Source organism: Motacilla alba, chromosome 4 (assembly GCF_015832195.1).
Source record: "Motacilla alba alba isolate MOTALB_02 chromosome 4, Motacilla_alba_V1.0_pri, whole genome shotgun sequence".
Lineage (NCBI taxonomy): Eukaryota > Metazoa > Chordata > Aves > Passeriformes > Motacillidae > Motacilla > Motacilla alba.
Window position 1 is genome coordinate 27,375,885 of NC_052019.1, and position 13,513 is coordinate 27,389,397.

At 40.7% G+C, this 13,513-nt stretch overlaps 1 protein-coding gene across 4 annotated transcripts in view; it reads left to right on the forward strand.

The window, feature by feature from the left end:
* CRACD (capping protein inhibiting regulator of actin dynamics) overlaps positions 1–13,513 on the forward strand; it is a 127,669-nt gene that overhangs the window by 70,533 nt on the left and 43,623 nt on the right. For 3 of the 4 annotated variants that reach the window (XM_038134722.1, XM_038134724.1, XM_038134725.1), the window contains exon 3: positions 2,537–2,608. The exons of the other annotated variant lie outside the window; for it this stretch is intronic. In XM_038134722.1, the coding sequence (XP_037990650.1) occupies positions 2,584–2,608 (25 nt within the window). In that variant the 5' untranslated portion in view covers positions 2,537–2,583. The remainder of the gene's footprint in view (positions 1–2,536; positions 2,609–13,513) is intronic. 4 annotated transcript variants of the gene reach the window in all.

The window sequence follows — 13,513 nt, forward strand, 5'->3', positions numbered from 1 at the left end:
TTTTCGGCTATTAAAACCTATTTTCTTGTAAGACAATTGAAAGAAAATACTTTTTCTCTATAAACTTTGCATTGTTTGATTTTGTCACTTCACCTTTTAATCCTCTTTCATTTAATGTTTTGATGTGTAACAAAAGCCTATGTTTCAATTTTCATCCCCGCTTAAACAGAGAAAGGCTGTGACACTGGGAGCAGGCAATTTGGGTGTGACTGAGATGAAGCTGATATTAGGAAGTTATAGGGAGAGTGGCTTCTGCCTCTTCATTACCAGACTGTCCACCACTTATCTTCATGCTTGTTGTCTGAGTGATGCTGCTTCCCTGCTGCTGGTACAAAAAGTCCTTTGATAACCTTGTGTGACAATTAAACACGACTAATTGTCCTCAGCTAGGAGGCTGTTTTGTGGCCATTCATGCACCTCCAACTTTGATGCTAGATTAGGTAGTCCCTCTAAGAGAGATACCTCTTGACACCTGTGCTTTTCAGTATTGCAGTATTCATCTCTTGGTCTCCAAGGTGAATCTTAGTCATGGGGTTGATGTGCAAAGGACCTGAATAGTTACAGAATGTGCTCAGGGCACTGACCACACCTGAGTGCAGGGTGTGTTTACTCAGGTACCTGTGTAGCCTTTCTGGTGGTCCTGAGCCCTGTTGTAAGCTCTCATGGTCTTAATTAACCCTGGCTTGCTGGCTATTTGGAGGGAGGCTAGATCCAGTGCTGTGCTGCAGGAGGAAGGCTGGGTGAAGTGATTTATTTGCTGGAGAGAATCTTGGTCTGTCAGCTGTTGGAGTGAAGAAAGTAGCCCTTATAGAAGGGTCAAAAAGCCATGTATTTTGTCAGACCAGAGCAATTTAATCTTTCTATTCTCCTATTTTTTAAGCTCTTTTTAATTAAAAATTAAATTGGGTAAAAGTAATTCTCTTGGTTCCTGAGAATGTATCATTAGTGAAATAAAATGTGTACCTAAAGAAAGAAGTTGCTGAAGTCATTATTACACAGAAATCTTGGTATATCTGCCAAAACAAATCTGTATGACATACCTCAGAGGAGAAAGCAACAGGGGGATACTACTCTCAAGCTCTTTATTTTATCTTCTCTCATTTCCAGTTCAATCCCATTTGTTTGTGTTTAGGGGGATTATTCTGTATGTCAGTATTTGCAGTGCTTAGAATAAGAGGAACTGCTAAGCAGCCTGGGATTCTTCAATGTCTCTCCACATACACTGTTTTTAATTGACTCGGAGATTTGAGAAATGAGATACTATTAATGCACTATGTACAATAGATTAATTAAAATTCCTCTCTGTTGAAGGCTTTATCTTATTTCACGAGTCTCTGCAATTGATATGAAAATGCCAAGGACCTCTGTTGAAACTAGATGACAACCAGAAACTTTGGTTTCACATTGTGAAAGCACAATTTTGTCTAGATCTTAAATTTTATGAGAAACTTTTTAGTCTAAACACTTTTGGGATATGAAGGCCTAAGCTTAGCAAAGCTTAGCAACTTGTCCCTAGTCTTTGGGTAAAACTTGTAAGACATGATTTTGAACAAATACCAAGCAAGATTCAAAAAGGCATCACTAAAACATTAATTTCCTGTAGAGGGTTTTACTGCAGGATAAGCTACCTGGTTCCCAGGAGATTGGAAAATCAGATCTCCCATTTCTCTGCTAAACTACGGATCTGGGAGCCTAGCTTCACTGGGTATATCTTCCCTTAAGCCCTGGTTGCTAAGGTCTGGTTGTGGAAGACTGCCACATTTGTGAAAGGAGCTACTGGTGCCATGGGAAGTTCTACCCTGAGCACAGAGAAGTAGGATTTGGCTCAGCCAGTGTTGACTGAGAACTGCATAATGAAGCCCTTTTAGGATTTATTTGCTTTCTAAGAGGAATTTGCATCATTGTTGCTTCTTTCATGAGAAATAATATAGACTGCTTGTGCTTGTCTCCCTTTCATGGTACTATAGGATGCTTCAGGAAATACTGGTGTCTAGCATAAATTTTCTTGGAAAATGCAGCCTCCAGATGTCATGCTAGTTATTGGGATTAAACTGTTCTTGTCTAGATAAAAACGTGGATAATATAATATCAGGATTTTTTCTTACTTTTAAAAAAACCCACTACTCTTACTCATAGCACCTATAAAGAGCTGCCTGTAGTCCCAGTTTACCATATTGCTCTTGTGGGAAGGTAATGCTATTTCTGGCGTTGTGGTTTGGGAAGACCAAGCAAAAAGCTGTTGTATAAACTGTATAAACTAAAGTACCAAATGAAAGATCAGCTGGGAAGTCTTATCTATCAATCTGAAATCATCTTGGCTGCTGCTAGTTGAAATCTCCCTTAGCATTTTCCACAGGGAAAGTGCTAAATAAGAGCAGAGTGCTGAAATACATGCCCAGGTTAATTTGTAAGGCTGTTCCTACATGCTTCCTGTCACATTACAATATGTCCTTCAGAGTTCTCTTTAAAATCACAACAAAAATAGCCAAACAAGTCCTTCTCTTTGGTGATTTCATGGCTTCTGTTTCCTCCTCAGAGAAGATCAAGTCTGAAGTTTCTCTGACTTCGTCTGAAATTGTAGGCATGATCAATTTGTTTAAGAAACCTTGTAAGTACTTGACTGCTGGAGCACATGATGTCCTGTCATTCAAAAGCTCACTGTTAAGTTTCTGTGGCTTAGTCTGGAACACTTCCAGCAGGGAGCTGGCTGAGGGGGGAATGTGCTGTGCTTCTTGTTTTTGAGTAGGAGCTGCTGCTAATGTATGTGCTGCTTTTGTCCATTTTTATGGCAGGTAGAATAAAAGTGTACGTGTGAAGCACAGTCAAATTCAAACCAGAGAGGTTATTCTGGTTAATGTTTTTGCCCTGAGGCATCACTTGAGGGTTTCTGCTCGACTGTGGGAAACTTTGCTCCTCCATTTGTGTAATGTGAGATGCTGTGCTTTACCATGCCTTTAGAAACGGTCCTTTTAACTGAAGAAAGTTTAGAATTTATGGATTTAAATTTTTTTTTGTAAATAGAAAAATACATGCTTTTTTATGGTCATCCGGATTACTTTTCAAAGTTGTCAGAAAATTTGTTATTTTAAAGCTTACTACTGTAGTTTTAATTTTGATGGGTTTTCCTATGTCAATTCTCAAATATCTTTCAGCTGCTCTGATACTGACTTAACATAATTCCATTTTTATTTTTTTGCATTGGATTTGCAGCGATTCTTCCACAAATTCAGAATTTATTTGAGTTAAATGTGAATGGACTGAAGCAGTGTGAAGTTTGTACTTCTGTGTAAATAGCAAGCATGCTGTCAAGCAATGGTGTTGGATTCATGTAGTGGTGTCCTGTTCACCTGTTTGTTTAGGGGGGTTGGGGAGTGCGGAGTTTGGGGACAAGGGGCCATCCAAAGTGTTTATAATAAACAAGACTTGCTTTTATTGCAGCATGATGGTTGACACTGTAATGTGACTAAAACTTTAGTCTGTTTTCAGATTTCCCCATCATATATCTATTCCAGTTTGGAGCAAATGGTGTCTCTGTTTCCACAGGATTGCATGATTGTTGTGATGCACTAGATTGTTATTTGGATACTGCACTGGGTGTTGTGTTATACAAATGTTTCCCCCCTTTCCTCAGATGGTGTACCCTCGGATAAGGTGGTCTTGTCCCTTGAAGCCCCTCCCTTCGCCCCTCCCCACTGTGTCCCCTTGGCTATGGCCTTCCGTCCCCGCCTCCCATTCTGCGGGTATAAATGTCCCTTGAGTTTGGAGTTCTCCCTCTCTTCTTCACCTGGAAACCCTACGATGCAGATGTCCCCTTCCAGCTAATAAATAGGACATCAGAACCACGTAGAGAAAGAGCGCTTCTCGTCCTTTACTTCATCCATGTAGGATCCGTGCGGGCATAAATCCTAAGCTAGCCGGGGGGATTTACAGCCTGAAACCCACGGGTTCCTTCACATGATGTTCTGCATGAGCTTGTGGTACTGAAAAGGCATTAAGGGGGGAAAGGACTCTCACTTGGTCACCAAGTGCCCTTCAGAGCAAGGCATGAAGCCCCCATCACTGACAGTCAGGTCAAATGCTCTCCTGGGGAAAGAAAAAAGAAAGAAAAGAATGTAAAAAAAGCCTTTACTTCTCAACAGTTTATTTAATCACCTCCAATTACAGATTTAAATGATGGAAGTAGTAAGAAGACTTACTTTGCATGTACTGTTGAGGAATTCATGTAGGAAGAAGAGACACAAGTGTTTGAAATACCTGGCTTGCTCTCTGTTGTTGTCTGTTAATAATTCACATGGCTCTTTCATTTCTATTTTGTTGAGAAAAAGAGAGTAGGCTTGACACAAAGAAGCTCTTAACTTCCTTTGTAAAGGAGTGGGAGTACAGTGTGTCCATTCAGTACAAAGAAAAGAATTTACTTTTGTGAAGTTTTCAGACTTTTTTAGTTTTCTTTTTGTAGGCAGCTTCACCAGTGGACTGAGGGAATGTTTCTCATGTGCCTTTTACACTTGTGTTAGCTATTATTAGTTAAGACATAACTGAGCTGCAAATTCCAGGCCCAGACTTTCCCAGAATTTGGTGCCTGCTTTTATAGGGAATCATTTGCTCTACAGTTACCACCAAATAAAATGGTGCATTGCTGTCTTGCCTTATACTGGGTTTGTGGTGGATCTCTGTACAGTACTGCCACAGAGGCTTAAAAAACCCTGGCAGACAGTTGCAGGGGATGAGTCTGATTCAATATCATTGTGACACTTCTCTGAAAGCTGCTGTTCTAGGAAACCTTTGCCTGTAATTGAAAAAGGATTAGCTAAATTACATATGTTTTCTGTGAGGTTACTTGTGTTTCATGGATGGGATTAAAAGCAGAAAGGTAGAGAAAATCTACAGTTTGCCAGCATTCCAGCTGAAGTGAGCGATGACATTTCTGCATGCTTTGGCAGTCTTGTTCACAGAACCTGCTTCCCTGCTAGGGCTTTATTTTGTCTTTAAGTCTCTTTTCTGTCTTAGTATGTGCAATGGTTTCTGAACTCCCTTCTGCTCAATAAACTTACGCCAGGTAAAGCACAAGTTTTGAAAATATTGTTCAATTAAAATCTTGTTGGTAATATCTTACCTGGGATGTTTGTTTGTTTCTGTTTCCCTAAGAAGGATACATTTTATCAAGAGGTAAGTATGACTTACCTTACTCCTGCATAAGTATTAGCAGAAATGTAAAAGATGAGAATGTGAACACAGCTGATTTATTTATCCAAAATCTCTCTGCTCAGGATAATTATGCTTTCTATAGATAGAATATGAAGTTTTAATAGCTCATGGGTGGAGAGCGACACTAATTGTCTCACCTGGTCATTTGTAATTAAGGCATTCATTAGTTTTGTCCTTTAATGTTTCTTTCAGAAAAGCTGGAATGTATGGTCTGCCTGCCTGTCCCCATGGGTCAGGACTGAATTGCAAATTACTCCTCTAGTGCTTGAGCAGGCTGGCTGCTGTTGGAAATGTGACACTCAGCTGTGTGGAATTCTTGTCTGTACCAACCTTGCCACGTCTGCATTCAGTTTTCCTAAATTACTAAACAACTTACACTTAATGAGTTGCAACTAATTAGTACTTCTTGCTTTGCTATACCTGTAAAATTATACTTCCAGTAAAATGCTTCATGAACTAATTAGATATCTCAACCCAGCTGAATGTTGTCCTCTTGTTTACTGGTTTCTTACTAGATAGTGAGATTAAAATCTTGTTGTCTTACTTCAAAGATGCAATCTCTTCATTTCTTCCCTGATTACAGACTACATTTGATTCTTATTCTGGAATGCTGTTTCCCTAAATGAGGTGTCCTCTTTATCCTGTGGAGCAGAGTGCCTGTCCCATTTCACAGCATAGCCCAAAGCAGGGATGACCAGCTGCTCTGTGCTGCACTTGCCCCAGCTGATGACTCGGGTGCTGAGGATAATAAGAGGCTGACACTGCAGAGGGTGCTTGGGGTATCCTGCAGAACAGGTTACAGACAAACCTGACCTGTCTGGTGGCATGGCCCAGCAGGGCAGGGCAGGGACACACAGCTGTTCTCAGTGAGGTCAGGTCCTCAGCACTCACAAGCTATGGCACGGAGCCCACTCCAGCAGAGGAGAGCCAAGTCCTGGTTTGGCTAGGCTGCCTTGGTGGCTGTGCCCTTGCCCATGAACACCTTGAGGGGCTTACAGACATCTTGGTTTTCCCTGCTGTGGATCTTGGAACAAAAACTGTTTTCAGTAAAAGAAACAAAGCAAAGTAAGCCCCCTTCCCCCTTCAGTTTGGGTTGGTTCTGGTAGAGACCAAGTAATGGTGGTGATGCCTCTGTGTGTGTGTTCCCCAGGACAGATGTCTTCAGAGCTGCTACTGGGGATCCTGCTGTGCTGTAAGCGCTGTGTTTCCACCACAGCTGCAAAGGGTGATATCTTTCAGAGAGTTTGGTTTCTTGGGGGCTCTGAGGACTTTTCTATGGGAAGTTTTGTGGCAGACAGTTTAAGTAAACATTTGCTATTACAAGGAAGCAACACAGAATGCTGTATCTTCTGATCCTTCCTGGGACCTTGCACGCATTTTAACAGCCATGCTTTCTTCCCCCTTTCTTGGTCCCAGCTAATTCCAAATCCTTTGGCTAAGGAGTTTTTGGCCTTCTTTAGAGTGATGTGCAGTGCATGTGGTGTCCATGGACTGCCTTAAGTGCTGCCAGGCTGAAGCACTGCCCAGCTGGCAAAGCCTGCAGCTGGCTGTCATTGTATGGATGTACAGATCCCCAAGGCACCTTGAGGAGGAGCAGATACAGGTAGGTAGCCCATTTCAGCTTCTATCCATGGTCCCCTTACACTTTGTTCAGAATGTTTTATTTGAGTAAAACTGGTGAAAACACTTCCCTCTGCTTTCAGAAGAACTTAGTATTTTTAAAAGCCATTCAAGTAGCTGTTAATTGCAAAGTAGTGGAAGCTGTAGCTGGGTGGGGGTGGGTCTCTTCTCCCAGACAACCAGTGACAGGACAAGAGGACAGTCTTAAGCTGCACCAGGGGAGGTTTAAGCTGGACATTAGGAAGAAGTTCTTCACAGAAGGGTTGACTGGGGATTAGAATGGGCTCTTCAGGGAGGTGGTGGAGTCACCATCCCTGGAGATGTCAAGGAAAAGACTGAATGTGGCACTTAGTGCCATGGCCTAGTTGACAAGGTGGTGTCAAGCCATAGGCTAGACTTGATGATCTTGAAGGTCTTCTCCAACCTAAATGATTCTGTGATTCTGCAAAATCTCACCGCTCTCTTATTTTCTCTTGTTTGATTAAGTGGCTATCCAGACACTATCTGGATTGCCTTACTGTTGGTGAAGATTTAGGATACAACGTGGGTGATGCCCTTCAATCACCTGTTTACCAAACCCAAGTACAGATATTATAACATTTTTTAGTCACATGTTTGACTGTGATTTCTGAAGTGGCACATTAAAAGTAAGTAGCATCTGCCCTCCTGTTAATGAATGCATATCAATATGTATATAATGCCAGGTATGCATTCTTCCAGAAGATTTTTTTCCAAATTCATCAGTGATCTGCTGTGTGCAAGTACATGATAAATTTTATGTACATGTAAGTTTCTGCACAGCATTTGTTTGAATATCAATAAACCAGTGATTTCTCAGGTGATGCAGCAGATCAGTTGCTATTAGCTAATGTTCAGTTTATAGTCTGAAACACTTAAACTGTTTGTGCAAGTTCATCAGCCAGAGAGCAGATATGCAGATATGTGTAGTATTAACTATGACCAAAGGAGAACAAATTGCATTTGTTCAGAGTAATGTTTTCTGCAAACACAGTATGAACAATCCATATCCTGTAAAATATATGTCATCCCTCTGCTATCAGATAGAGGCATACCTGATAAATCAAGCCTAAATAAAACCAGAACAATGGGAGAGTGTCCTATTTTTTTCTGATGTGGTGTGTTAGTTAATTTTAGGGTTTGTCTTCAAACAATCTACAATGTAAGAACAGGAAAAAGAAAAGGAGAAAATGTGCTTTTTCTTGCAATTGAGACATTGAGACATATCCTCTGGTGGAAAATCCTGGAGGAGATGATATTCTGCATTGGCATTACAATGTATTCCTGCCCCGCAACTGGCATTATTTTTCCTTACATATAATATGTAGGGCTTAGTCTGAAAAAGTCAAAAAGAGGGGTGAAAGGGTGGGAGAAGCCTAAGCTTAACTTGTACACTGTGTAAAGTTACCCTTCTATTGTTGACAGCGCTGTCATTTCATATATCTAAATTAAATGGTTCTTTCCTCTGACTGTCCTGGGTGGGTGTTACTGCACATATGGCTCTTGGGCTTTAGTCTGCTCTTTAAAAGAATGATCAAGATTAGCACAGTCATTTAGAGCATCAGGATTTTTCTGAAAATGCAGTAGAAAACCTGGTTTGAGGATCTGGGGATCTAACAGAGGGCCAACACAGAGCACTGGAATGAATGTTCTCTTCACCCAGGACTCTTAGATGTGTTACTTCTCTCTAAGCCCACAGGACAAAACAACACCTATGGTTGTTTCCATACTCATATTTCACAAATCTTTCAGAAACATTCATGTGAGAAAGGTTTCAAAAAGTAGAACTTGGATTTACTTTGAGATGCTTTGCATTATCTCAGTGTCAAAATATGTCACAGAGAGAGATGTGAGCATCTCTTGAGGATATTTGGTCATATAATGGAAACTGATTGCATTTAAAATCTTTCATCTTGTTTATTATATTTGTACTGTTAGAATTATTTTCAAACTTTAATGTGTTACTGTAACTCTAGGTAATGCTTTGCAGAGATGGAAAAACACTGACTCAGCTACTGAGTGCTTGTTGTCCGGTAAGTTAAGAATGGATACAAAGCAAGTAAAAAGGGTTAAAACTCAGTAAGTGTTCACCTCTCTCCTCTGGCCCCAGCCCTTTCCCAAATCTGCTCTCTGACATTTTTTACAGTGAGTGCTCTTGGACCTTGAGTTTTACGAGTAGAGCAGGAGTATCAGATGGAAGGGAGTTTATGCAGGGTGTAAAGAAGTGTGTGGTGTCAGAGAAGCAGTTAAGGAGGGGAGATAAATGCAGTTTGGTCAACATGGGCTTCCTCTGACTCTCATTGTGGACTTCCCTTAACTGGGTAATCAGGGCACCCAGTCCTGTACCAAGCTGCTTGCAGGGATCCAAAATTTGCTTCAGCAGCTAGGAAACAAGTATTCAGAGCTGCTGAAATAGACCCCAGCTTCCATCCATGCCAGACAGACAGACCCTGGCACTAGTCAGATCCAGGACAGGATATCTTTGCCTTGGTCTTGCCACTGGACTGGAGCAGCTGGAAGGTGTCTGGTCTGCCAAAAGACACCCTGTACAAGTAACATTTTCTGGAGTGATGTTGCATCATGAGACAGCACTTGGCTGGTGCCTGGAGCTGTCGCAGCTGCTGCAGCCCCCCAGAGAATGACAGATACAACCTGCACTCCCAGTGTCTTTCCAAGGCTTACAAACTGCATACTTGAACAGTTTTCACTCAAGAGCCCATCTTGATGTCATATTCTGCAATCTACAATGCAGTAAATTCCCTTGGCTATAGTTCTGTTTAACCATCCTCACTAGCACATGGGACCTTGTGATTTGCCTGGCCACCTGAGTCCCCTCTGCTCTTTGTTCTGGCACATAGTAAATGGTAAATAAATTCCAATTTAGTGGGCAAGTGATGTTTCAGAGAAAGTGCTGTCTCCTTCCTCAGTGAAATTTAATCATGTTCACCTTGTGTGGCTAAATTTGATGTATTTCACCAGTATAATGAGGATAATGCTTTGTACTCTCAGCACAGTGAGACAATATGTGATTAGTGTGATCAGTCACATCCTGGCCTGGCAAACCCTCACCTGCAACCAAAACAGCATGAAAATAGGAAATAGTTTCTTCCCTTTGCTCTTGTTACCTAAAGGCAAGATGTTTTAAAAGAAAATATCTGGTTGTCTTAGTTCATGAATAGAGAGAGTTCTGCTTTTGTGCAAAGGCCATTTAAATTAGAATAATTTCAGCTGTTTTTTTTAAATGTTTGGGTTTATAAATGTTTGAGTATCATCTCTTTATGGCTGCTTCTCCTCTTTAATTTTGCTTCTTCATGAGTAATTAATTTTATTCTAGCCTCATAAAATAGAACAGAGAGGGAGATTTCATTTAGCATCACAGTAGTATAATGCTTAGAACCAGACCCCTTTTACTCCTAAAAGTAAAAACACACAGTCATAAAGTAATTGTTGGGGTTTCCCCTTCTCCTAATCTCCCTCCCCTTCATTTAGAGCTACATGTAGAACTATGCTGGAACTTTTAAAAAAATATTTTTACTTCATTGTGGAGCTGCCCTAACTCAAAAGGTACATTGATAGTTTCAAGAAAACCCACTAATATCTCTTATGACTGGGGAGTAAGTAAATTCATAAAATGAAAAATTAACTCTCTCCATTTAATTTAAATTATTCTAGCAGTTCATCTGAATTGCAAATTTAAAGTTCATATATGTTTGCCATTGTAAAATATGTTTTACTAAAACTGTGCAAAAGTGAAAAAAATCACTCTGAGTATCTATGTCTGTACTGGTCTCAGTTTGTGTTAGGCATTAAGAGCAGAAATAATGCACCTGGTTTTGCACCATGACATGAAATTTGCATCCAACAATACTGCCTTTATGTGACATTGACGAGAGAATTTGTTTTGTGTTATAATGACTCAGTAATATATTGGTTTGTTTTTCCCCTTAAAAAAAAAAAAAAAAGGAAAATATTCCAAATCCCAATCTAAAATATATTGGATGCTCTGCTTTCTTACAGCCTTGATTGACTAGCCCCTTGTGATTTATTAGCCAGTGGTCTCTCCAGCCCCCTGCTTGGGCAGTAACCCCTGCCACTCCCCTGAGCCCTTTCCAAAGGAGGACATTTAACTTTTGCAGCAGCATCAAGGTGCTGGCTTATAATCATCCTGTGATCAGCTGGAGTGGTCACATCTGTCTTCTCACCCATTTCTAGCTGATCTGGGACATCTCAGCAATTCCTAAAGGAATGAGTTTGTACATAATACTTCAGCTCATTTCTATCCCAGTTATCCCAGTCCTCCAGTCATCCAGACTTTCTGTCTTAGCACTCTGACTATCCTTTGAGGTCAGGATACTTCTCTGCTTTTTCTTATTGATAGAACTAAGCAGCATGCTGGTAGCACTTCTGCCTTACCACTGAAAGGTTTGTTCTATGAGTTTCATGTTCTCTTCATGAAAATTTCATGAAAATAACATCTTCTATGGTAGTTTCTGTGATGGTAAAATGCTTCTCCTCTCATTAGTGGAAAACTGGAGGTGGTATGAATCTAAAAATATTGAACAGTGCAATACAGGGTTTATTTAGAGGTGGGGAGGCAAGAAAAATTGTTCCTGTAACACAATCCCTTGCAAGAATGATCTTATAAATTGTGATTTGAGTGGAGGATCCTGGTCTGCCAGCCTGTGCCAGCCTTGAGGAGGTATAAATGACCTCTGGCAGCTGGGGAGGGGCAGTGGGAGCTGTTTGTCCAATGCACGTGGCACTCCTTGGACTTTGGACTGCTCTGACATGGGGCCTCAGAGAGGCAGCTTTGCCTTAGAGAGGTTTATCTTCTCACATGCAGAATGGCCGGGACTTCTTTCAGTCAGGAGTTTTCCCACATAAGAAATTAACCTGCTGAGAGAATTCCATTTTTTTTCCTTTTTTCTCTCTGAGAAGAAAATAATGATCCAACATCTCTTTATTGCATTGACATCAAGTGTTTGAATCAGCTCTGGAAACCTCAGATAAAACCCAGCACACCAAAAGGGTCTCCCATCACTAATAACTTGAGTTAGTAAGCCTTTCACTAGTAAAACAAAGCTTTCTCCCTTCTCTTACGTAATATTTTGTTGGTGAATCAGAAGCTATTGTGGTCTCTTCCTTTCTAAGAGCCTCACATGCATCACTGCACCCAGAGCTATAATAGGCAGGTTTTATCTTATCGGTTTTGTTCTGCAATGCAGCCCAGCATCTCAGGAACATCTATTGCATTTATTTAACCCTTTCTCAAATGCCTTCATGGGTATGAACTCCACTACCCACTCTTACTGTCCTCAGATGTGAATTCCAACTTCTTTTACACCCTCTGGCTACTCACTGTGTAGCCTGTGACTGGAGCTTTCCCCTGGAAGAAGGGAACTCCTGGGCCGCAGTAGGGTTTGCTCCTGAAGTTTATACTAATTTTCTCATGCTGTCTTCCCTGATGGGAGTCTCTGCTATCCCCAGCCTACTTCACACATTCCCAAAGTGAGCTACCTGCTCCAAGTCTGGTTGTGTTTTTTGGAGGGCAGTGTGATCTCTGTCCCTAAGGTGTTGCCTAAATATGGCAGTGTGATGGATTAAGGAGGCAGAATGTCAGTGTTAAAATACAGGGTTGGATGAATGAGGCTTTCTGACCTCTAGGACCACTCATGGTGATGCTGGATGAATAGAAGGCACAGAAATACAAAGACTGGCTGTGAAGACTTTGATTAAAAGGTGGGGAAAAGAAGAGAACGGGAGCTCAGAAACGAGAGGAGAATTTTGCCATAGTAAATGAGACTGAAGAAGTGGATATTTACTTAGCTCTAGTTCTTCTTCTTAAGAAGAAATATTTGTCATCCAAACATTTTGAAGATTTTATTTACTCCTTCTCTCCATTCATATTTCTTGATTTTAAAGAGCACTGTGCCAAACCTCATGCAGTGGAGATTAAGTCCTTTTACCTTCAAGAGGTATTTCCTTGTTGTATCAAGAGAAGTGTTGAAATAGCTCTTTCCTTGCTCTGGATGATAAAGCATATTATATGCTGCTTGAACATTAATAGACTCTATTATGATGATTCATAAGTGTCCCCTAACAGCTGACTGTCTCAGCTACATATGTTTTCTATGGAAAAAAGGGTCTTTGGGAGGAAGAAAAACCAAAAATTGGGCTGGTTTTTGTGGAAATGTTTTTGCTTCTGCAGATGGCAAGGGAAAATAGATGTTTCTGGAAAGTAAGATTTGTTCTTGCTGTGTTATGGATACTTTAGGTAGTATTACTAGTTTATATCAGGTAATCCAAGAATACCCCATCCTCTCTGGGACAAGGTTTGCAAGAAATAGTATCTCTTGTAAGATCACCTGATACTCTTGGAAAAACAGGCAAGTAATGGCCCACTATTTTTCCCTTGTTTTGCCCTTAGGTGTTTCATTAGACCATAGTGACTACACCAATTTGATGCCTTCGATACCTCTCAATCTTGTTTTCATTTAATGTTTCTCAGGTATTGATGTTATGTCAAGTGATGTTATCTCTGTCAACATGGGACTATTGCACACTGTCAGCTTTATGACTGTTATGTGCTATCACTAAATGTCTCACAGAGGTGAACCCATTTCTGGGAAGTTACATTATTGAATCTGAGCTTCAGTCTTTTTTTTTTTTT